At 38.5% G+C, this 22,226-nt stretch overlaps 2 protein-coding genes across 3 annotated transcripts in view; both read left to right on the top strand.

Annotated features, from left to right (window-relative positions):
* GTF2E2 (general transcription factor IIE subunit 2) overlaps positions 1-22,226 on the top strand; it is a 333,455-nt gene that overhangs the window by 230,030 nt on the left and 81,199 nt on the right. The gene's annotated exons all lie outside the window — the stretch shown is intronic.
* WRN (WRN RecQ like helicase) overlaps positions 1-22,226 on the top strand; it is a 74,098-nt gene that overhangs the window by 40,779 nt on the left and 11,093 nt on the right. For both annotated transcript variants that reach the window (XM_042449401.1, XM_042449400.1), the window contains exons 21-31: positions 1,614-1,715; positions 2,003-2,095; positions 4,284-4,425; positions 10,268-10,438; positions 10,523-10,611; positions 12,948-13,020; positions 15,265-15,338; positions 15,694-15,775; positions 16,538-16,650; positions 18,542-18,656; positions 19,463-19,594. In XM_042449401.1, coding sequence (XP_042305335.1) covers positions 1,614-1,715; positions 2,003-2,095; positions 4,284-4,425; positions 10,268-10,438; positions 10,523-10,611; positions 12,948-13,020; positions 15,265-15,338; positions 15,694-15,775; positions 16,538-16,650; positions 18,542-18,656; positions 19,463-19,594 — 1,186 coding nt within the window. The remainder of the gene's footprint in view (positions 1-1,613; positions 1,716-2,002; positions 2,096-4,283; positions 4,426-10,267; positions 10,439-10,522; positions 10,612-12,947; positions 13,021-15,264; positions 15,339-15,693; positions 15,776-16,537; positions 16,651-18,541; positions 18,657-19,462; positions 19,595-22,226) is intronic.

Raw genomic sequence — 22,226 nt, 5'->3', positions numbered from 1 at the left:
AGAGTCAAAGGGCCCTGAACTGCTAAATGTTTGCTTAAATAGATTGATTATCTGTAGAGAGTTACAGGAACTATGGAATGCTGTCAAGTTTAATAGGCAGGGTGTTATCAGTATGCTGATGACACCCAGATATGTTTCTCCATGTCTCGGACTGCTTCAGTGACTAAGGATGGCATCTCTCCTCTGAATGAATGTCTTAAAGCAGTAATGGATTGGTTGAGGAAAAACAGACTTAAGTTGAATCTGGATAAGACGGAGTTACCTGGTGTAGGGACTCCTAATCCAGATAAGGAAATATGTCAACCGGTCCTGGCCGGGATCACACTTCCCCTAAAGGACTGTGTTCACAGCTTGGGGGTTCTCCTGGACTCGTCCCTCCAGTTGTCAGCACAAATAGATGTGATGTCCAGGAATGCTTGTTATCAGCCTTGGCTGATACTCCAGCTGCGAACCTTCCTGGAGCTGGGGGACCTAGAAACAGGGGTACATGCATTGGTAACTTCTTGACTTCACTTTTGCAATGCACTCTACATGGGGCTACTCTTGTGCCAAGTCATTGGTAAATTCAGAGTCGACCATATAACACCAATCTTAAAATTTCTCCACTGGCTACCAATTAGTTCCCAGGTGCAGTACAAGGTGTTGGTCATAACCTTTAAAGCCCTACATGGCTTGGGTCCAGATTACTTGCAGGAGCACCTTCTTCCATATAATCCTCCCCACGCACTCAGGTCTTCTGGGAAGAATTTACTGCAGCCTGTGGTTTCCCAGAGGGCCTTCTCATCCATTGCTCCTAAAGCGTGAAATGACTTGCCGGAGGAGATCCGTCACATCACCACTCTTTCGGCAAGCCTTCCCAGACTGACCTCCCATTACACCAGTACTTCTCAAATAGTGGGGCGGGCCCCCAGGGGGGGCGCGAGGCTCAGGATACAGTGTTATGCAGAGGTGTACTTATAACAATTTTTTAGACAAATGATACTATTTACAGTCATGCAGGGGGTGCGAAATATTTTCTTCTTCCTAGGGGGGGCATGACAGAAAATAATTGAGAAGCATTGCATTACACTAATGTGGATGTTCCGTGCCTGCCCCAAATTGCCTCACTTCTGTTCACCGGTTTTAACTACTTTTAATCTGTATTATTTATGGGGGAGGGATAGCGGATTATATAGGATTGGTTTTATTTTTTATAATTTGTATACTGTATATTTGTATATTTCTGTATTTTATCAAAATGTATTGTAACCCGCCTTGATACATGGGGAGAGGTGAGATATAAATAATAATAATAATAATAATAATAATAATAATAATAATAATGATAACAACAACAACAACTATTACTACTACTATTATTTTTAATGGTGCTATATAAGTGACATGTTGAGATTTTGTTGTTCATTTCTAAGCTTCATGTATAATTATGGCAAAATTATGATATCTGGAAAGGTTATTTATTTGTGGTTCATTATGAGGTCTGGAAAGGTTATTTGTGTGTGGTCCATCATGTCTGTAACTCAGGATATTTTGAGTTTTTTTTGGAAAGGGACATGGAGAAACTGGTAAATTATAAATATTTCAGTTCATCCTTTCTTCTCCTCTTAATTAAGACACCTACTTAGTGTGATACGCAATGAGAGGTTTCGTCTATACAAACTGAAGATGATGGCAAAAATTGAGAAATACCTCAACTTGAACAGCTGCAGGCGGAAGTAAGTGATATATTGTATATATTTTAGCAATCAACAAACAGGAGCTGTCAGCATATTAAAATGGATATCTTCCAAAATGCCACTTGGGGTCTAATACAATTTTGTATTTGTGCTGTGAATTTCATAATTTGAAAAAAAATACATCTGTCTCAAGATGATTCAAGGCCAAATAATTAACTCCCTGGTGAATCAATTAATGGTGATGATTTCAGCTCATTGTTTTCGTCAATGAATTTAACATGTAAATTCTTGTTCTTTTATTCAATTCCCAATGTTCCCTTGGGCAGAATCATCTTGTCTCATTTTGAAGACAAACAACTCCGAAAGGCCTCATCGGGCATCATGGGAACAGAAAAATGTTGCGATAATTGCAGATCCAGGTAAATGTTCCACCTGAAAGATTAGACGTTTGGAATTATCTTCTCACAGCTTACATATCAAGGGATGATAAGTCTCTAATGTCTTTCTGCTAATGAAGTATTCTTGAAAGATTGCTGTTACTTTTAAGATGAAGTTTGTTTCATTAGTATGGTATGCGACTCACTAATTCACTGTCAAAATATAATTCACAGAACACAAGTTTAGTTTTTATTATTAATGTTACTTTTTTTTGCAAACACCATATGTAGGGTGCTGTATCTGCAGTTAGCTCATTTTATTCATACAACAATTTTTGAAGACTATTAGATTCAGAGACAGTAAGTAGCTCAGAGTTACTCAATGTGCTCATGGCTACATAGGAATGTGAACCTGTGTGTCTGTGATCTAATCTGACACACAATTGCTTCTTTCACTTCTTAGAGCACCTTCCGTGTGAAGAAAGACAAAACCCTTTGGAGCATTTTTAGTTTTGAAAAATGCAGCTTGGGGTGGGGACAAGATAGACATCTTGAGGTTCTCTTGATGTTCTTGGACTGAAGATTCTTTGGATGTCTATCAAAAAAAGCTAGACATTTACTTACTGGGGATGTTTTAACTGTCATTTCTGCACTGAGTGGACAGTTGGTCTCCATGGCCTATGAAGCACCCTCAAACTCTATGCTTCTGTGATCTCTTGCCATTATCTAAGCTGACTAGGGCATATGGTGTTACATTCCAGCAATATCTGGAGGACCAAAATCTCAGCCTAGAAGTTTACAAAATTATCTGTGGATCAGGGAAAGACTTCCATAATCTCTTTTAACGCTGGCATTCTGGACCATTCAATGAAATGGTATATAGGCGGGATGATCAGAAATACTGTATACAACACAGAGTGTTCTGCCACAGGCTATGACAATGATTGGTGAAACAGACGAAAATCACTAAACAATATAAAATATTTATAATAAACTGTGAAATGCATCAACTGCTTAACTAATAAAAAAATTCCATAATTTCAACCATTCACAGGTTTTTACTAAGAGATACCTATATACTAGACACCAGGGTAGATTAATTTAGAGGTTACGAGAGTATAGCAAGGCTATCTCTGTTCAGCAAGAAAAGTGGGTGAAAGGAGAATTTTTTTCATGAAATCACTTGCATCTCAAAAACAGACACATCTAACAATGCTCTCAGACTACAGTGCATTGCCTTCCACTGCTGTCAGGTGGGGAAAGATTTTTCAGTCAATCAATAGCCACAAGGTTGTGACTTTAATACCAGCCAGGGGCTCAGGGTCGACTCAGCCTTGCATCCTTCCAAGGTTGCTAAAATGAGTATTCAGCTTGTTGGGAGCAATTGGCTTACACATTGTAAACCGTTTAGGGAGTGCTTATGTGCACTGATTATAGAAATGAACTTGCTATTGTTATTGCTTTATTATGATAAAAAGGTTTAAAACACATTAATATTAAAACACATTGTCACACATATTGTATATTTTAATATATGATAAAATTACATTAAAAGTTTCCAGTATCTATATAAAACTCTTTAATATATTTCTTAAATTCAAAACCAAAGTCAACCTAATGGTAAATCCTAAATCTATTTACATCACTAAAGACTGCTATTTTGTATTCTCTTCAATACTCCTTTCTCTATAAACTAATTTCTTAACCCTTTCTTTCATTGGGGGCCTATAATATGAATTTTGAATGATGGTTTTATGGGTGTTTATCGCTGACACTAGGAATTTTGCCATTTCCTCAGTAACTCTTTTATCTTTATAATCTAAAAGGAGTTTTAGCCACCAGTACCAGGATCTTCCAGGGTATTCTTTTAACAGGGGGCAAATCAGTCTCAATCACTCACCTTTATAGAAGTGATATTCCCCCCTTCCTTCCTTCCTTCCTTATTTGTGTTATATGGTTGAGGACAACTGAAGAATTAATTTCCTCCTCAGCTGAGGAGCACTACACCTTTCAGCATCATTGAGATGAGGAATGAATCTTTTCTCTCCTTCTCATGACTCTAGTAATTGGAATACAAGCATTATCTTGGGCCTTTTCTTTAAAAAACCCCCTCAGTATAATGCTAAAATATTAATGCAGTGTGATGTGTGTGTGTAACATGAAAACACATGAGCACATTTTGATTTCATTTACTCTAACATCTTATGTGCTTTTCATTTTGTTTTTATAGGCACATTCAAAGGATTTGTGTGGCTGAAAAGGAAGACAGTTTTGAAGATTTTGGTCAGCAAGCTTACAAACTGATGTCTGCAATATGTGCCTTAAATGAGAGATTTGGCATGGGTGTCCCAGTATTGTTTCTCAGAGGCTCTGTGAGTATTCCTCTTATCAACTTGACTGACAGCAAAGGGTAGGTGGGATTGATGGTCCAGTACCCTCTAATTCTTAACGCTGTTTACCCTGCACAATAGGAAGAATGAGCTTTTTATCACTGACTATACATGACAAAGATTTCTAATTATGATTTGAACATTCATAATAGTCCACTGTGAATAACAGGTGGGTTGGTTTTACTAAGTGTAGATTAATTATATAATTCAAGCCATTTTTTTAAAAGTTGATGTGAATCAAGCCTCCAATATTCTAAACTGTATATCTTCTGAATCCACATGCATAGCTAAATAGTTACTATAGCAATTAAAAATATACCTGTTCACATCTAAATAAAGCTTTTATGTTGCCCACAAGCATATTAATACAAAGCCTCTGGTCTTGCTGCTTGCATGCTTTTTGCATCACAGAATTTAATTTGAACAGGATTGCTCTTGCAAATTTAAGAATTTGTATATACATAGTAGTAAGCAAAACTACTGATTAGAAAACCTAGTTCCCAGAACTCTTGAGAAGGGCCTGAAAATAGTTGCTTTTTAATTCCTTTTTATAGAGATTGTAGGCTTTTACTTGGTGTGTCTGAGGCAGGGTATGTGCATTGTTTTTTAATAATGCAGACTTATTGTTATGGGAAAGCTGGTTGTGCAGTAGTGCTGCTGATGCTCCCTAAGCCCTGCTGAGCTTTCACTGGTGCCAGCATAGGAGATTGGGCAAATGGGGCAGCCACTGTTCATGGTTTCCAACATGTCCATCAAGAGGGTATTAACTGCAATACCTCCTGGGCTGGTGTAATTTCCACTTCTGTTGGGGCTGATGTCAGATTAATGAGGGATCTTAGGATCCCGATGGTTCTTACCTTCTGCAAACAGCTCTGTTCTTAGCCCTACCAGTCGCAGGAGAGCCAAAGTATCCAGAAACGTCATTGCCACTCAGGGAGGACCTTCAGCAGCTGTGGCCCACCTTTGCTACAAGCTCTCCACCAGCAGAGAACAAGGTCTGCAGCACCCATCCACCTCTCACAGAAAAAGGGGGTTAAAATTAGCAGCCTGTTAAGTAGGCCAAGCAAGTATTTCTTGGCCAAAATGTTTGGTACTAATTTGTGGAGTAAGAGCTTTCTTTATACATCCAGAGACTCATTCTCTTTCATGTCAGCCTTCCCAGGGAACACAGATTTTTTTTTAAGGGGCTGAATGGAGACCCGAGTAAATTGTGTACTGCACTCAGATTTTATTTTAAAACCAATTATTTTATCGGTCACCTAGGCCTCATTCTCACTGGGCATATAAAGCGACGTATATCGCTGCGAGTCTGGATCGGATCAAGTTTCCGAGTTGTATTCGAATCAGGTCCATCGTTCCCATTACAAAAGGGAGCAAACGGACTCGGTTTTTCTTGACCCATGTTCTCGTTCCCATTGATATTTCTCCGTTGTATTTTGACGTGGGGTTTTTTTTGTTCCCATTGCCTTTCTGGAACTGTTTTTTTTTAAAGCTGTCAATCAAGCGCTTAGGCGATTATAGACATCACAGTGACGGCTAATGCCCCCCTTCTTCTTCTTATCCCCCCTTCTTCTTCAAACCACCCCAATAGGAAACAAGGCTGGATGCAGGAGCTACATTCAGGGTTTGAGCTCTCTCTCTCTCTCTCTCTCTCTCTCTCTCTCTCTTTTCTTTCTGCTCACAAAAAGTTTTTGCCAGCCTCCCTTTCTCCATATCCCTTCTCCTCTTTCCTTTCTCCCCTCCCTCCAAAAAAAACCAGTTTAACTTTCTTCTTTTTTTTAAGTTTTACATACCACCGGGGAAGGACTACGCGAACGGGGGAAAATGGCACCGGGAATGCCAGGAAAGAGAACAAACTGGTGACACCCCCGGGACAGCCCCCTGTACATTGCCCCTCCCTCGATTCAGACACCCTTGTCATTCCCATTAATTTGCTGCAGATCCGACGCAGCAGCTGCCAAAAAACAAAAACAAAAACAAAACAAAAACCCTCTGGGAAAGTGGTGTCAGGATAACCCGGGTTATCCACTGCTGATTCGGGTTTTATCTAGAGAAATCGATCAAAGTTGGATCAAACGCAGATTCAAATGGTAATTATTTTCTTTAAACAAGGATCGAATGCGAGTTCAAATGAGAACGATGTTCCTATAATCGGATTCTTGATTCGATTTATAGCCCAGTGGGAATGGGGCCCTAGTGTAACTTGAACTAAAAACAACCAAATACTGTATAAATAAATTCCTCAATAGAAGGAAGTAATACAGTTATTGTGCAAGGACCTGAAGGAAAGGATTTGAGACTTTAAAGGGTTAGTTGAACTTTTGGGTTAATTGTTAATGTTTTTGTGAAGCTCACAGCCTTTTCTCTCTGTGAGTTTGCATGGGATAGGGGAGCTGTTGATGAATGCCTTTGCCTTCTGTGTAGCACAGTGTTTAAGAACATGGCCAGTGAGCCCACAACTTCCAATTTCAAATGTCAGCTTAGCTATGTACTGTAAACTTCCAGCAAGCTGCTTCTTCAGATTTAGCCTTCCTATCTGTAGTATTAAGATAATAAGGGACAGTTTATTTAGGCAACTGAATCATCAATAAAGCAATTCCTGCATTCTGCCACTCTGAGCTGAGGGTTAGGACATGGAAGTGTTTCCGTGGAGGAGAGGGGGAAGTACCTTGCCCTTACAAAAAGAGAGAGGAGAGGTTCAGTCTATTTTTTTTTTAAATGTGAACTATTTTTCAGTGTGTAGTGATCTTTTTGGGTGGCAACACTAAAACGTGCAGCTCCACCCCAATAATAGTATCTAGGTGTCACTTTATGGATTGAAGCCGTAATACTGCTCTGGGTTATAGGGCTGTAAAGGTTACTAAGAATGCTTAGTATGAGAATCACTTTTGATATGTAAAAAGTGTTATATAAGTTTACTCTCAGCTGCTCCTCCTCCCTACTCATTTTAGAAGTGTTATCTTTCAATACAAGGGTTACTATTGTAGGTGTAATTCAGCATTCTGTGGATGGAAAAAAGTTCAGAGAGCTGGAACAAAATGTTTGAGTAACCTTTAAAAAATTTAAGCATGTTTATTTATATGATAAGGGACAGAATAATTGCACAAATGAATTGCTGAGGCCTTCTGGGATGGAAGCCAATGTATGAGGAAAAAAGTTGTGAATGAAAAAAGAAAATATGTGTAAGATTATTGACTTCAGTGTTTTATGTTTATTTTTGTTAATAAAAAATAAAGAAGGAACAGATAGGGCATAAAAAAATTAAGGATGGAGTGCATTAGAATGTTCCCTTTATTACTTGTGTTTAAATATAAAATTGTTTTGTTCTTTAACATTTTGTCTTTTCTATGTGCTGGTCTAGTGGTTATAAATAATTTTCAGGCATTTATGTTTAATTAACTTGTTATTATCAAAATTCTTGTAATAGGATCTGCTTCCTTTTCATTCATTATAACTGACAAAGCCTAATGTGAATACTGAAAATGAATTCTAGTGAACCACTGTTCCAGCAGTAAAATTTAGTTCAGCTTCTGGGCAGTTTTTATTTTTATATAAAGAGCATTTAAGTGTTTGGTCATCAAGTGATATGGCTAGAAATATCTTTTATTGATCACATTTAGTAAATATATAATATGTCTTTAAACATAATTCATCTATTGTCGAATGGTATTATCTTCAGTTTCATTCAACTTGGCATACACTTTTCATAACAAATAAGCACAGGTGTGTTCCTAGACAGGCTTTAGATGGGCCACAAGAGAGATCAGATTTCACCTGTTATTTGAAATTTGAGACAGTGTTCAGTGGTGAATAGATCCTTTTGGGAATCTTCAAATTAAGAAGTTGCCTTGGTTGAAATCTTATACTGCACCCTGTTAAGACAAAGATACAAAACTTCAAAATATGTCTTCTAAAATTATAGAGAGGTACTTTTAATTTGACACTTGCTACATTTCATTGTTGTATCTTCTTTTTATATTTAAGTCACTGGATTATTTATTTATTTGTTTGTTTGTTTGATACCTCTCTGTCACCTATTTTAAAAAGTTCTCAGAGTGATTTACAAATAAACCATAGATTTATAAAGGCAAAGACCCGGAAGAGAAAGTACAAAGTCAGACTTACTGTTGAACATAAAGAAAACAATAATGACCATGGAGAATCTACACAAATTGATCACAGACAATGAAGAAACAGAAATAGTAAAAGAATTCTCATACCTGGGATCAAACACTGATAGAAATAGGCAGCCAGGAAATCAGAAGAAGATTAAGAATGGGGAAGGTGGCTAAAAACGATCCTAAAATGCAAAGATATGCAACTGAGCACAAAAGTTAGATTCATACAAGCCTTTGTGTTCCCTATTGCTATGTATGGATGTGAGAGCTGGGTAGTTTAAAAATGAGATAGGAAGAATATCAATTCATTCTAGATGTGATGCTGGGGAAGAGTGCTGAGGATTCCGTGGACAGCCAAAAAGATAAACAAATAGGTCCTAGAGCAGATCAATCCAGAAATCTCCCTGGAAGCCAAAGATAACAAAACTGAGGCTGTCGTACTTCGGACATATTATGAGAAGGCATAACTCACTGAAAAAACCAATAATGCTAGGAAAGGTGGAGGGAAGCAGAAAGAGAGGAAGGGTGCATGCTAGATGGATGGACTCGATTAAGGAGGTCACAGATATGAGTTAGCAGGAACTAGGCAGAGCAGTAGACGTCAGGGAATCTTGGACTCATCTCATCCATGGGTTGAAATGGACTGGAGGACGATTAACAACAACAACAAACAACTTTTTCAGATGTTATTGTGTGTTTCTCTTTCAATGAAACCCTTTGTGCAGAAGCAGTCACATTAGAAATAGTTTGGTTTATTTTAAGAAGATGCACATTTCGTCAGGTAAGGAACACACTGTTTATGAAGAGTAGCTGTTGATTTCTTTTATTTTCTTAAAGAAATTCTGGCATTTGAGCTGGATGCAGTCCAGTAGTGTGTAATGAGTACACGCTGAGTAAGTCAAGACAAAGGAGTCATACTGTCAATAGCTGACTTTACACCCTGCACATCTTCACATTGGACATAATATGAAGGCTGTGGGCAAGATACACCACTGTTGTTTTGCTGATGGAAATACTTCTGTCAGATCAGAAGGGGATAATTCTGTTTGGTCTTCTGTGCACCCTCAAAACCTGCTTGGGAAGGCTAGAAATCTTCCAGAGTACCTTTTTTGACACCATAGAGGGCTGAAAGGGGAGGAGGGGGTAAAGGAAGAGAAGAAAGTTCTATTGAAGTGATGGAAGTCTATTAGAGAGAGAGAGAGAGATTGGATTACAGCTTATATTTTTTGACGTGGTGATGTCAAGCAAGAATAGGAAATAAAGGCCCGTTACAGACCGCCGAGAAGCAGCGGTCTGCCACCGCCACCGGTTGCAGCATCCGGGAACTGCAGCAGCCAAACAATGCGGTTTCTGGACACTGCAGAGAAGGAGCACGAAAATCACGCTCCTTCCTGGGCCCCGGAAGAGACGCCGCGAGGCACTAGTCGCGCACTCGCAACGTCACTTCTGGGGCGCAACGTGTGGACGCAGAGCGTCTGCTACGTCAAATTGGCGGCAGCCGTGTGGAACGGCTGCCACCATTTTGACGTAGTTATTACACGTGAGGGGCAAGGCGTGTCAGGAAGCACCGCCTCTCGCGCGTAATGACGGCGCCTCATGGGCCCGTCTGTAACGCGCCAAAGTTAGTTTTTCCCAACTCTGGTTTTGACTTAATTTTTGAAGAACTAAATTTGTGGCTTTTTTTCTCTTTCTTTTTTAAATTTTAGAATTCTCAACGTCTCCCAGACAGATACCGTACTCATGCACTCTTTGGCAGTGGTAAGGACTGGCCAGAGAATTCATGGAAGGCATTGGGTCGATCTCTTGTCTTGGAGGGCTTTCTTAAAGAAGTTTCTGGTAGAAATAAATTTTCTACGATATGCACGCTTACTGCAAAGGTACGTTTGTGGCCAAAGAAGTGTGTTCTTTCAGATAATGATTTTAGAAAAGTTTTATTAAGTCACTTGTTTTGGATCTGTCAGGGTAAAGACTGGCTTTGTAGAGTTAAAGAAGATTCGGGCCCAAAACTTCTGCTTCAGTCGGATGAGGACTTGTGTTTAAGGAAACCAAGGTAATTAATTGTATGTGTTGAAGCCTTAAAGGCTACAGTGGTTATTTGTGTAAACACTTTGAGGCTGCAAAATGTTAGATCCAGCTTGCTTTCCTAGGTGAGTTTACCTGTCCAAATGAAATTGTATAGTTGCCGTTGGTATTGGAGGAAGTTATTCTACACCAGCTCCTGATACTTTCAAATCTAGATGTCCTCTTCTACCTACCTTTTAACACGTGTTTCATTCCACCAAGAACATTTCGCACATATATCAATGAAAGTAATGGGATCTATATAAGAGTATTACCCTTCATGTAAATTAGACTTGCACATCTGACCATTTTCAAGGCTATCGGTACATTTGTTTGCTTGTATAGCTAGACTGATGTTTTGGTGAGGGTTCAATGGACATCTTTGTTCTGCAGGATCTTCCAGAGGTTCCACAGAATTTCAGAACTGTAAACAATAGACATTCCTCTTTTGTGCTATAGCTCATCATCCCACACTGAGAATGGAGATGTCCAAGTTTAAGACATGGCTGGCTTAGTCTAGTCTTGCAATGTTGTGATCTCTGGTCTTTCAATGTAAAATGATAAATGCTCAAAATTGATCATTTTCCCCCATTGGTGTGACAAAATACTTTTTTTATTTTAATAGTTCTAATGGAATTCTTTGTTGGGGAACAATGTTAAAAAACACTTTAAAACATAGCTGGAAAGAGCTAAGCACTTCAGACACTTTAAAACACTTGAACAGCTCTAACAAAACAAACCAAGGCAGCATATATGCCATGTGTATGTCCGTGTGCATAAATAAATACATTTAATTTTTATGTCAGGAGACTGATATTGTAAATGGACACTAAAGCAGTGATTCTCAAAGTGGGTGCAGCGGTGGAGGACTGGCTAGATGCTGTGTAGGGAAAGCACACCTCTGGGGAGAGCGGAGGAGGAGTATCCGGGATCAATTCTTCAAGAGTCCTTTCCCATCTCTTGGATTGAGTTCTTCCTCACTGGGGAAACAAGCGGTGAAGGACTGAGAGTCCTTCCTTGCCTGGAAGGAGCTCCTCCCTTTATTTATTTCAATTCTATGCTGTCTTTCTCCTAGAAACCCAAGGAATCACACATAAAATTGTTTTAAATTTTTTACAATAAAAAATTAAAAACAATTAAAATCATCTAGTTAAAAACAGTATAAAATTACATAAAATATACAAAAGTTTTTTTAAAAACCCTATCTAAAGCACACAGCCTGTATAAAAACCTCCATGTCATGTTACAGTAGTCCAGATGGGATGTAATAAAGGCATGTGTCACCATAACCAGATCTGACATCCCAAGGAATGGGCGCAACTGGCACACTGGTTTTAGCTGTGAAATGCACTCTTGGCCAATGCTAAAACCTGGGCATCCAGACTCAGAACTGAGTCCAAGAGAACACCCAAGCTACGAGTCTGAGATTTCAGGGAGAGTGGAATCTCATCCATCCCTTTACACAGTCATCTGGAGAGCAGCAACCAAAGAACTGGCTGAGATGCAACCAAGAAATCTGTTGTTTGTTGGACCTTTGCCACAAGACCAGCACAGGTAGAAGGCTTCTTGGTTGCTGCTCCCTTTGCACCTTGAGAGCAGGAACTGAGTAGCTGGCTGAACAGTGACTGAGAAGCCCCATGCTGGTCTTGTGGCAATGGCTGGCGCAGGTGGGAGACTTTTCAGTTGCTACTTGACTGGATGCTCAGTCACTGTTCCTTTTTCACCCTGTCACTCTGGGAACAGCAATTGAGCAGCTGGCAAGCTGACCTTTTTACTGTAAGACCAGTATGGACAAATGGCAGGAGCAGGCCTGAGCCATTACTGTATTCCCACACGAGAGGCTGAGTAGGACAAGGAGGCAGTGGCAAGCTGGCTGCAGCTGAAATAGATGCTGCTGCATAGCCATCCAGCTCTAACTGCTGCACAAACAGTTGACCTAATGTTAAGAAATAAGTATTGTGGGAAGGGTGCTTGCTTGTCATCCAAGAGGAAAGGGAGCAGTAGACCAAAAAGGTTTGGGGACCACTGCTCTAGAACATAAGGGTTACTCTTAAGATGCAAGCACAGTGGTGGTGAGAAGGGATATGGGTGTCACACGAAGGAAGCTAATGTTGCAGAGTGAATAAAATGGAAAGAAACCCACAGATACCGTTCTGGACTTCTTGCAGGAAAAACAAATGCAAATAAGTGTTAAGCTTCAAAATCTGGAACGTCTCAGTCTTAGTATTTTTCAAAATTAATGATTATTGAAGACATGGCTATTTATGGTGTCTTGCTCTAGGAATGGGATTTAATTTAACTGAGTTTATTTTCTCTTCTTTCTAGCTATAAGCAAACATCTTCAGACAGAGGAAATTTCTGTAATGCACCATTGCCCAAGCCAGTGCCAGAAAAGAAGGTCTGTATTATGGGGAAATGGCATTTATTCAGTTTTTTCATAGCATTTTTGATAGCTAGTGTAGACTCTCACTCTCTCTTTCCCTCTGTGTTTGTGTATACAATAAAATATAGACTATATGTGATAGAGGAGCAGGATTAGGTTTATCTATCCACCACTGAGTATATCTGGCCCTTTTCACACCTGGGCACACCTGGCATGTCACATTTTATCTGCGGCTTTTGGATGTATAATAGTTGCATGGAGAATATTTACATGGACTGACGTATACTGTATTAAATGCGTGTAGCCCAAATTACTTTCACATTTCCAGATTATACATATTATCTACAGGATCTAACCTTTGGAGTTTGCTCTTTGGATTTTATGCATGCTCTGCATTTGATTTTATGCACGTAAGCCCCTGTGCAAACACATTGGTTGGAATCCTGTTCAGGCACTACCTCGAGGGAAAGGCAATTGCACAAGCAGTTTCTTAGAGGTTGTGTAAGTGTAGTTCCTAGTTCAGTCACTCATTCACCAAACTTGCAAATACAGTCCTTTCTCTCACTTTTGATATGGTAGGGGAAATACTATTCAGCTATTTCACAAGAGGTGAGCCAGAGGTCATGGTGCCTATTGTTCAATCAGTAGCATGACTGTGGGACCCAATGTAACTATGGGGTGTATATTTACACTGTGCTAAAAGTATATACCATTTTGACCATTGTCTGCACAAGATGGCTGGTCATGATTTCAAGGCAAAAGTACAAATGTTAGAAAGAGATGAGCAGTGTACAAGAATAGGTGTTCTATAGAGTGTAGAAGAGTGTCACTGATGTACTGAGAAATTTCGATATACAGTTCACTTTTTATATTAGCGGGTGCTCTATTCTGGACCCCCTGCAGATAGTAAATTCTGCAGGACCTCAAGTCCCGTTCTTAATAGTAGTGCAAAGTGCGTATGACCGTGTTGACACAGTGCATGCATAGGTTGCCATTGAGGAGAATGGGGCAGGGCCATCTGGAGATGGCAAGCCCATGGAAAGGAAGAACTGATTGTAACGTAAGTCTGAATCAAATATGACACTAATTTTTACATTTTAACCATAGGTCAGAAATCAGAACCTGGCCTTGGAATGGTGCCTTTCTTAATATAATAGAACAAAATTCTCATCCTGAGTTAATAACATCTAAACAGTCTGTTGGCACTGATATTAAACAGTTACAATTAAGCAAGTCTCCCATGTAAATAAAATTTGACACGAGCTTGAAATGGTTTTCAGATCTTGGTTAAATGAAAGTTGTTCCTGCAGTGTGCCTTCAGGTCCTTTCTGACATATGGCAGTGCTAAGGCAAACCTATTACAGAGTTTTCTTAACAAGATTTATTCAGAGGTGATTTGCCATTGCCTTCCTCTGAGGCCAAGAGAGAGTAACTTGCCCAAGGTCACCCAGTGGGGTTTTCTTGGCTGAACATGGATTTGAACCCTGGATTCCAGAGTGGTATTCCAAAGCTCAAACCACTACACCACTCTGAAAAACAGAGGCGGGTTATAGACCGCCGCTTTGAGGCAGTCTGCCGCCGCCGCCATTTGCTCCGTAAGGGAGCCGTCGCAGCCACACCGCGCAGCTCCCTTGCGGAGCAAAAAAGAAGCTCCAAAATGAAGCTTCTTTCTGCAGCGCCCTAATGATGTCGCGAGGCGCCGCTGGCGCACTCGCGACGTCATTAGCACCGCGACACGTCTGGACGCTATGCGTCCGATATGTAAAGATGGCGCCGGCCGTGTGGAACGGCCGGCACCATATTGTACAGACAGAGTCCGTATTAGAGCCAGGGGCGTCTAGAAGAGATGCCCCTTTCCCAAGTGCCGGTCTGTAACCGGCCATAGTTAAGTTTAATTGCCAGTGCCAATAGGCATCTGCATGAAGGAGCAAATCTTTTTCCTGGGAAGAAATATGTGGAGGCATTGTATATTCCTAAGACTAGCTTCTGATTTCTAAACCATGGTGCTTATACTCTTTCACTCTTTAGATTTATTGGAAAAGGCAGTGAAAATAAAATTTTGAAATATTGTGTCTTATTTAATGTTTCTTAATACTGAAAACACAAAGCTTAATTTTGATGAGATTTAATTAAATTCTTCTACCAACTTACTCATGTTACTTTTGAAGTACAAGTAAGCATTTTACTACTGATGCTTACTTAAAATAAAATTTGGTTTGCATATTAATATTCTTTTTTCATGTTTTTGCATTTATGAAGACATCTTTGCATGAAATGTTCTCCTATCGAGCAGAAAGTAATACTTCCAGAGGAAATACTCTCCCAAATAAAAGGTGATATTTTCAAAAATTATCTTCTCTCTTTATGCATATTTATCTCTTTTCCCATTCATTCGTCATATAATCTCTCTTATAAGAACATTGTCTGGGACTGCAGCTGCAAATGGTATACACTGGGTCAAAGAACACCATCTGCATTTGCTAGAATTAATACTCTCAACTAGTATTCTCAAATGGATTTACTCTAATTGGGAATAGCAATTGGATTTAGGGCCAGAATTTTAGTTTCTTCACTTATTGGTAAAGCTTTCAATAATGTACAGTTACCCATGGCATTTGAATAATGTGAGTTGCTTTTTTGTTGGTTATTAGATCTACTGACTAAAATAAAAACACTTCTACCTTTCAGCATTTCCACAATGCAGTTGCCACTACTTGCACCTGTGAGCCCTACGGTGTCTACTATATCTCTAAGAGAGAAAGAATTGCAGGTTAGTATGTCAGGCAAAATGTTTCAGCATTTGACTTTGTGTAATAACTGACTGTACAAATTGTAAAAATTATGTTTTAAATAACAAAATATGTGTATATTTTATTTATAAGTTAAAATGAAGGTTTCAGAAGAAAACCCTTCTTTGGTTCCTTTATGGGTAAGGTAGCATATAAAATAAATAAATAGATAAATAAATAAAAATGCACCATGCCTTTACCTGTATATACTCATGTATAAGTCTAGAAATTTAGGTCAAAAAATTGACCTGAAAAACCTGGGTCGACTTATCCACGGGTCAATGTACTTTAACTCTTAAATAAAAGAAGGAACCATCCCTTGGTGAAAAGCAAGAGTGTATTCTGTCTTGGAAGCACTGGTCCCCTCTACTCTTTCATCCATCTAGTCTTAAGAGAAAGCACAAAGAGTTATATCTGCTGGAATTTTGTAAGTTCTTTGACAATATTTTGCGTTGTTGCATCCTTTAGATCCTTTGCTATATGACCCTAGGTTTTACCCTTGACTTATCCATTTATCATAGCAAAAACAATAATTTCAGCCCCAAAATTTGTCCTCAACTTATACACAAAGTCGACTTATAGGTATATCTCATGTCCATGTGTGTTGTGGAAACATTTCCTCTTGCATGAGTGGAAAGTCAGTGTTGCTTTGAAGATGCAGCCTCATTGGGTTTTCTGTAAGTTACTTTTTCTTTTAAAAAACCATTAAAAAAAAGCATCTAATTGTCTTTAATCTTCAACAGACAGTGCTGTATGGGAAATTAGTGGCAGCCAGGCAGAAATTAGCCAATGAGAAGGACATTCCTCCAGCTGTGCTAGCAACAAATAAAGTTCTGGTTGATATGACCATGATAAGGTACATTTTTCAGTTTGAATAAGTATTTAAAATCTAATCCAAAAACTAATTTTTGCCAGAAAAACGGGTGGAGAATATCACATTTATTTCCAAGAGGGGAAGATGGTATAAATTGACTGCCCTTTCTTATAATATGTAAGCTTCAGTGTCATCTGAGCTGAAAAAAAGCCCTGGAAAATCCATTTCATCAGAGGCAATGCTAAGAAGAAATGTGAGTGCACACAGGTGATGGTTGTCATCCAACTTTGTGCTTGTATGCTAACTATCATCTGTCTCCAGCCTTGAAATGTTAAAGCCAGAATGATACTATGTAGGCACAGTGGATTGTCCATATTCTAATGATGCACAATTTCTCAGTTTCATCATGTGATTGCATTTATCTAATAAACCTCTAAATCCCTATCTGTTTAAGTCATAATTTTAAATTACTACTAATTACTAAAAACTTTTTTTAGTAATTAGTTTTTTTTTTTTAATATTGCCCAGAGTCAGCTGTACCCAACTGAATCATTCTGTGGTGTTTGGATTTTGTTAACTTTTATTAAGTGGACAATTACCAGTAGCTTTAATTAAGCTAATGGGCTTAAGGTTGTGATGTGAACAGTGCTTTACAGTTGGATTTGGTAGACCTGCCTTTGGATATTTACTTAAATACCCTAATTATCCCTAATAGTGAGTTACACATAGAACTGAATTGTACTTTGGCTGTTCTTTTGCATGGAGAGTGGGGGGTTGTTAGATACAAATGAGCCAGGGAATAGTCTAATAGTCTTACTCTTATTCCTTCACCTGGCCCCTAGGCTTTGCATAGCTGTACAGTCACCTTGATCCGAGTTATACTTTTGGAGCACACAAACGAAGTTATGTAAATCATCTGTGGTCTTTATTTTTGTTTTCTTAATGTTCAGCTGTAACCCAACCTTTGCACTTTCTCCCTTGACTTTCTTCAGTAATTGTTCCAAATCAGCTATTTTCTGTTACTAGTATGGTGTCACCTGCATATATTAAATTGTTCATGTTCCTTTCTCTGAGTCTAATCCTGCTTTATGTATTATATTTTCTACACACAAGTTAAACAAATAAGGCAATAAAGTGTAGCCTTGTCTTGTTTCCCTTGCCACTTGGAAACCATTCCATTTTCCACTGTTCTGTCCTAACAGTAGCCTCTTGTCCTGAGTACATGTTATGAACCAGTACAATCAAATGCGGTGGCATACCCATTATAAGCAATTAATAGTTTTTCATGATCTATACAGTTGAAGGCTTTGCTGTAATCTATAAAACATAGGTTGGTATTGTTTGGTGCACTCCATTAGCCAACATATGCTTGCAATATGATCCCTAGTGCCTCTTGTAAACTAGGTTGGTATTGTTATTACCACATTGTAGATATGTGACTGAGGATTAGTGCCCAAGGCAAGTTACTTCATGATAGAAGAGGTTCAAGCTTCTTGATTCAGACATAGTTTAATCTCTAAATCACTATATCATACCAACAATCTTTACAGTTATGTGATGGTGTTTATAGTAGAAACTAGTCACACATTCAAATACAGATATCATTGATCATCAAATGCATGAGTAAGCAGAAAGTGATGTTCATCAGTTAGAAATGAGACTACCTTTCAAGACTTTGCCCTCTAAAACTCTTACCTGCCTCAATCCTCAACAAATTAAACCTTGGCACATTTTTTCCAGTTGCGTTTAACACATCCATTTTCACTTTTGGAAAACAATTTTAAGATATTTGGAGAGAGAGATTAAATTTTTAGCACGAGTGATAATAATGTGTGTGTGTGGGGGGAGTTATTTGTTAAAACCAGTATTATTATCTACGCATTCTTAACTCATCAAATCCAAAATAATTACAATGACTTTGAATTTTTTCCAGACCTACCACTATAGAATCTATTAAGAGAGTTGATGGTGTTTCTGAAGCAAAATCTGCCATGTTACAGCCTCTTCTTACAGTGATCAAGGAATTCTGTCAAACAAATAACTTGCAGGTAAGATGTAACTAAATTGAGTACTGTCCTCCTCCCCACTCCTTAATTTTAGCATTCAGAAGGTGAGACCATTCTTCCAGAGTTTGAATGATTTAAATGTGCATGCAAAGACATATTGGAGCAACTCTAGAAAAGCTAGTTAAACCAAAGCAGAGTGGATTAAGGACATTTTCAGTTTTCTGTAGCTGCTCGGACTCTGACCCTGCTCCTGATGCCAGAGCAACTTTGCCCTGATTACAGTGATAACTTAAATTGAAAGTCAACCACTTCCTTCCATGCATGATACTATACTTGTTTTAAATACAGTTCTTCATCTTGTTGTGTACCCTCAAGTCATTTTTGATTTGCGACAACCCTAAAGCAAACCTATCATGAGGTTTTCCTGGCAAGATTTCTTCAGAGGAGGTTTTGCCATTGGCTTTCCCTGAGGCTGAGAGCATGTGACTTGCCCAAGGGATTAAGAGTATGTACTAAATTACATGGGGCTTGTAGTAGCATATGTGGTCAGCACAATGTGATCATAAGATTGCTTGGCCCACATACTTTCACAGGAGACAGTCAGATTTTTTTCTCCTTTTAATGTGGATAAAATAAATATATGCATGTAATTAGTCTAATCTATACAACATCAAATAGCTAAATACCATTATTTGCAACTAAGTCCCCAATTAAGCATATCTGTAAAGCTTTGCTTTATATGGAAGAATATTCTTCCTGTTAAATTATCAACATTATTTGTTTAGATTGTGGCATGCCTTAGATTTTTGGATTTTTAAAGAAATAAATCTTTACTTGCCGTTATGTAGACAGACATCTTCAAGACTTCTGGATCCAGAGATCAACCATATATAATCATTCAGAAGGGTGGTGGTTGCAGTGCTTTGACAGAATCAGAACACATAACTTACACACAGTTTCAAGAAAAAGATATGTCGTTGGTAAGCTCTTGAACCTCCAGTGGTGTTTCCTACCTGCATTGCTTTAGTGTCTTACAGCCTATGTAAAAACTAAGTAAGTTTATTTGTTCTAAGTCATTAGTGGAAACATGGTTTTCACTAGGAGTTCTAATTCTAGAAAATAACTTCTAAGCTATGCAGGTTATGTGCCAACAGTGGATAGAGCCAGAAGGAAAAATTGGTGTGATCTTTCCCTCCCCATCCCCTCTTTTTTCTCATCTCTGTTTCAGTTATCCATCAGGGAGATAGATAGCTCTTGCCAGAGGTTTGAACTGATTTCTTGCATTGGGATTTTCTCTTTCTGCTCATCTAGTTTTTATTTCTCCATCTGTTTCACCTTCTCTCATTTTCCTTCTGCATGAGCTGCATGAAATCAGGTTGTCTACCCTTGTTCTAAGCACTTCCTATTGATAGATTAATTCAAATTGTATCACACCTTTCTCTCAAAATGGGATTCAAGGCAGCTTGCAATACCATCTGGAAGCATGAGACCTCCCTGTTGCTAAGTCCCTTAGCAGGGTGGCACCACTGCTTGGATGGCTTGTTACACTATTACAGCAAAACCAACAAAGAAGCATAATAAAACTTGTGACATGATCTTTAATGGACTAGATTACACTTGTGCATCTTCCAAAATGGTTGTGGTTCACGAAAGCTTATAATATATAAAAAGTCTTCATAATGTCATAATTGTTCTTACTGTTCCATTTATATTTCTCAAATGGGTTTGGAATATGTATCTTATTAAAGGCATACTAAATGTTTGGTGGCTTCATTTTTTGTAGAGCAGAGGACAAAAATACTTTTTCTAAACCTAATGTGGTATTCTTTTTCATCTGTTTGCTTCCATAGTTTTTCCTTTCTACTTGTGCTTCAGCACCATTTTTTCCTTGCTGGTTCACATTTGTGGTCCTGATTGACTGACAGTCATATAGTCAGTCTGTTGACATCATGCTGTCTAACCCACTTGAGTATATAGCAGTATCTCCGAAAATGACCCGAGGAAATGCTGCTAGGATTACTCTTGCTCTTGATGAAACAAAACAAAAGAAGAAAAACTTTCATGCCTTTTCAGAACAGCTCCCTAAAATTACCCCTAAATTAGTGAGGTATTGTTTATAGATGACAAATGTTTACATGAAATAACCCCCTCCCCATTTGGCAGCTCTGCATCTTATTTTCATTACACTTATTTTGTCAGAGTTCTTCTTTACAGTGATAGTGTGTTTGATTTTTGCTCAACCACTGCCTCTAAGGAGCCTTTCTTGTTAGATAGCCAACAAATTATAAAATGCCCAAGGACTAATTAAAAAGGAGCAATAATAGCATTAGTACCAGGTAATTCAATGCACTGTATCAAATAACTATTGATTACAGTGTACACCCTGGTGTCTACTGTCTGCGAGACAGTCAGCAAACATAACATACAGCCATTGTATTTTTTGGGAAGAAAGTAGTTGTCTATATTACTATTACTAGTGTATAGTTTCACTTAAAGCTCACTCTTTTTCAACAGATATGAACTACAATATAGAGATACACCTATACATTTCACATTTCAGCCTTTTCATTCTTAAACTGTGCAGATTTTTTAGATCCAAACAATACTGTATCTTTTAGGTTTGTACAGTACAATAATCTACAAGGCCAAATGCATCCAATCAGTTGTGGATTGTGACAGACCTGTTCTTCCAGTTTGCTAGGGACTGTAAAACAGAGGAATTATTAAATACATTCATTCCTCCACATTTGTGGCTTTGACTTTTGCAGATTTGATTATTCATGGATTTTATTAATATATTCTTTCTAGGAATATCTAGGTCCTCCAGTGCAACTGTATGGTCAACTTTAACTAAAGTTGCATTGAAGGACCTAAAGGATTCCTAGAGAGAATACTCCACTAGGCATTTGTAGCTACTCCAATGCAATTCTGTGGTCAATATCTGGCAGATGTTGACCACAAAGTTGCACTGGAGGACTAAGAGATTCCCCGTGTGGTGTTCTCTCAGGTAAAAACATAGTATTTTTATTATTTGCTGTTTTCCCACATTCACGGGGGTCCTTGCCCCTAATCCCAGTGAATGTCGAGGGATGAGTGTACCTTGGAAAGACCACAACACATGGCTGATGTGCTCTGCTTAGTTTACTGGATCATGAATCTAATATAGTCTATCTATGTTAAAACTATAATTTATTTATTTTAACCCCACATTGTCATGAAATTTTATACCTGTTGTTAGTCATTCTTGGGCGGTCATCTAAGGATGAAATTATATGTTAGAGTAACCCAAGGCTGTGCCCAAAATGGGAATCCTGTGTTGAATTCTTAACTTCAAAAAGTGTAGTAACAATTACTTGTGTGCAAGTTGCATGCTGTGCTCTATTCTGTCACTTGCAGCCAGTCTTGTGAAGTGAAAGGAGAAATATGTAGCATGATGTTGTGAGGGAACAGTTAGGTTTTACTACACATTCCATATAGAGAATATTATAGTGTTGCCATTTGGGATCACAGTTCTTATGTATCTGGCATAACTGATGATTTTAGGAGTGACTGTATTTTGAACCTCAATCAGTTTTGTGGAGGTAATCTTGATTCACTCTTTTGCCATGTACA

The sequence above is a fragment of the Sceloporus undulatus genome, chromosome 2 (genome assembly GCF_019175285.1).
Source record: "Sceloporus undulatus isolate JIND9_A2432 ecotype Alabama chromosome 2, SceUnd_v1.1, whole genome shotgun sequence".
Lineage (NCBI taxonomy): Eukaryota > Metazoa > Chordata > Lepidosauria > Squamata > Phrynosomatidae > Sceloporus > Sceloporus undulatus.
This window is presented reverse-complemented; position numbering and strand designations above follow the sequence as displayed.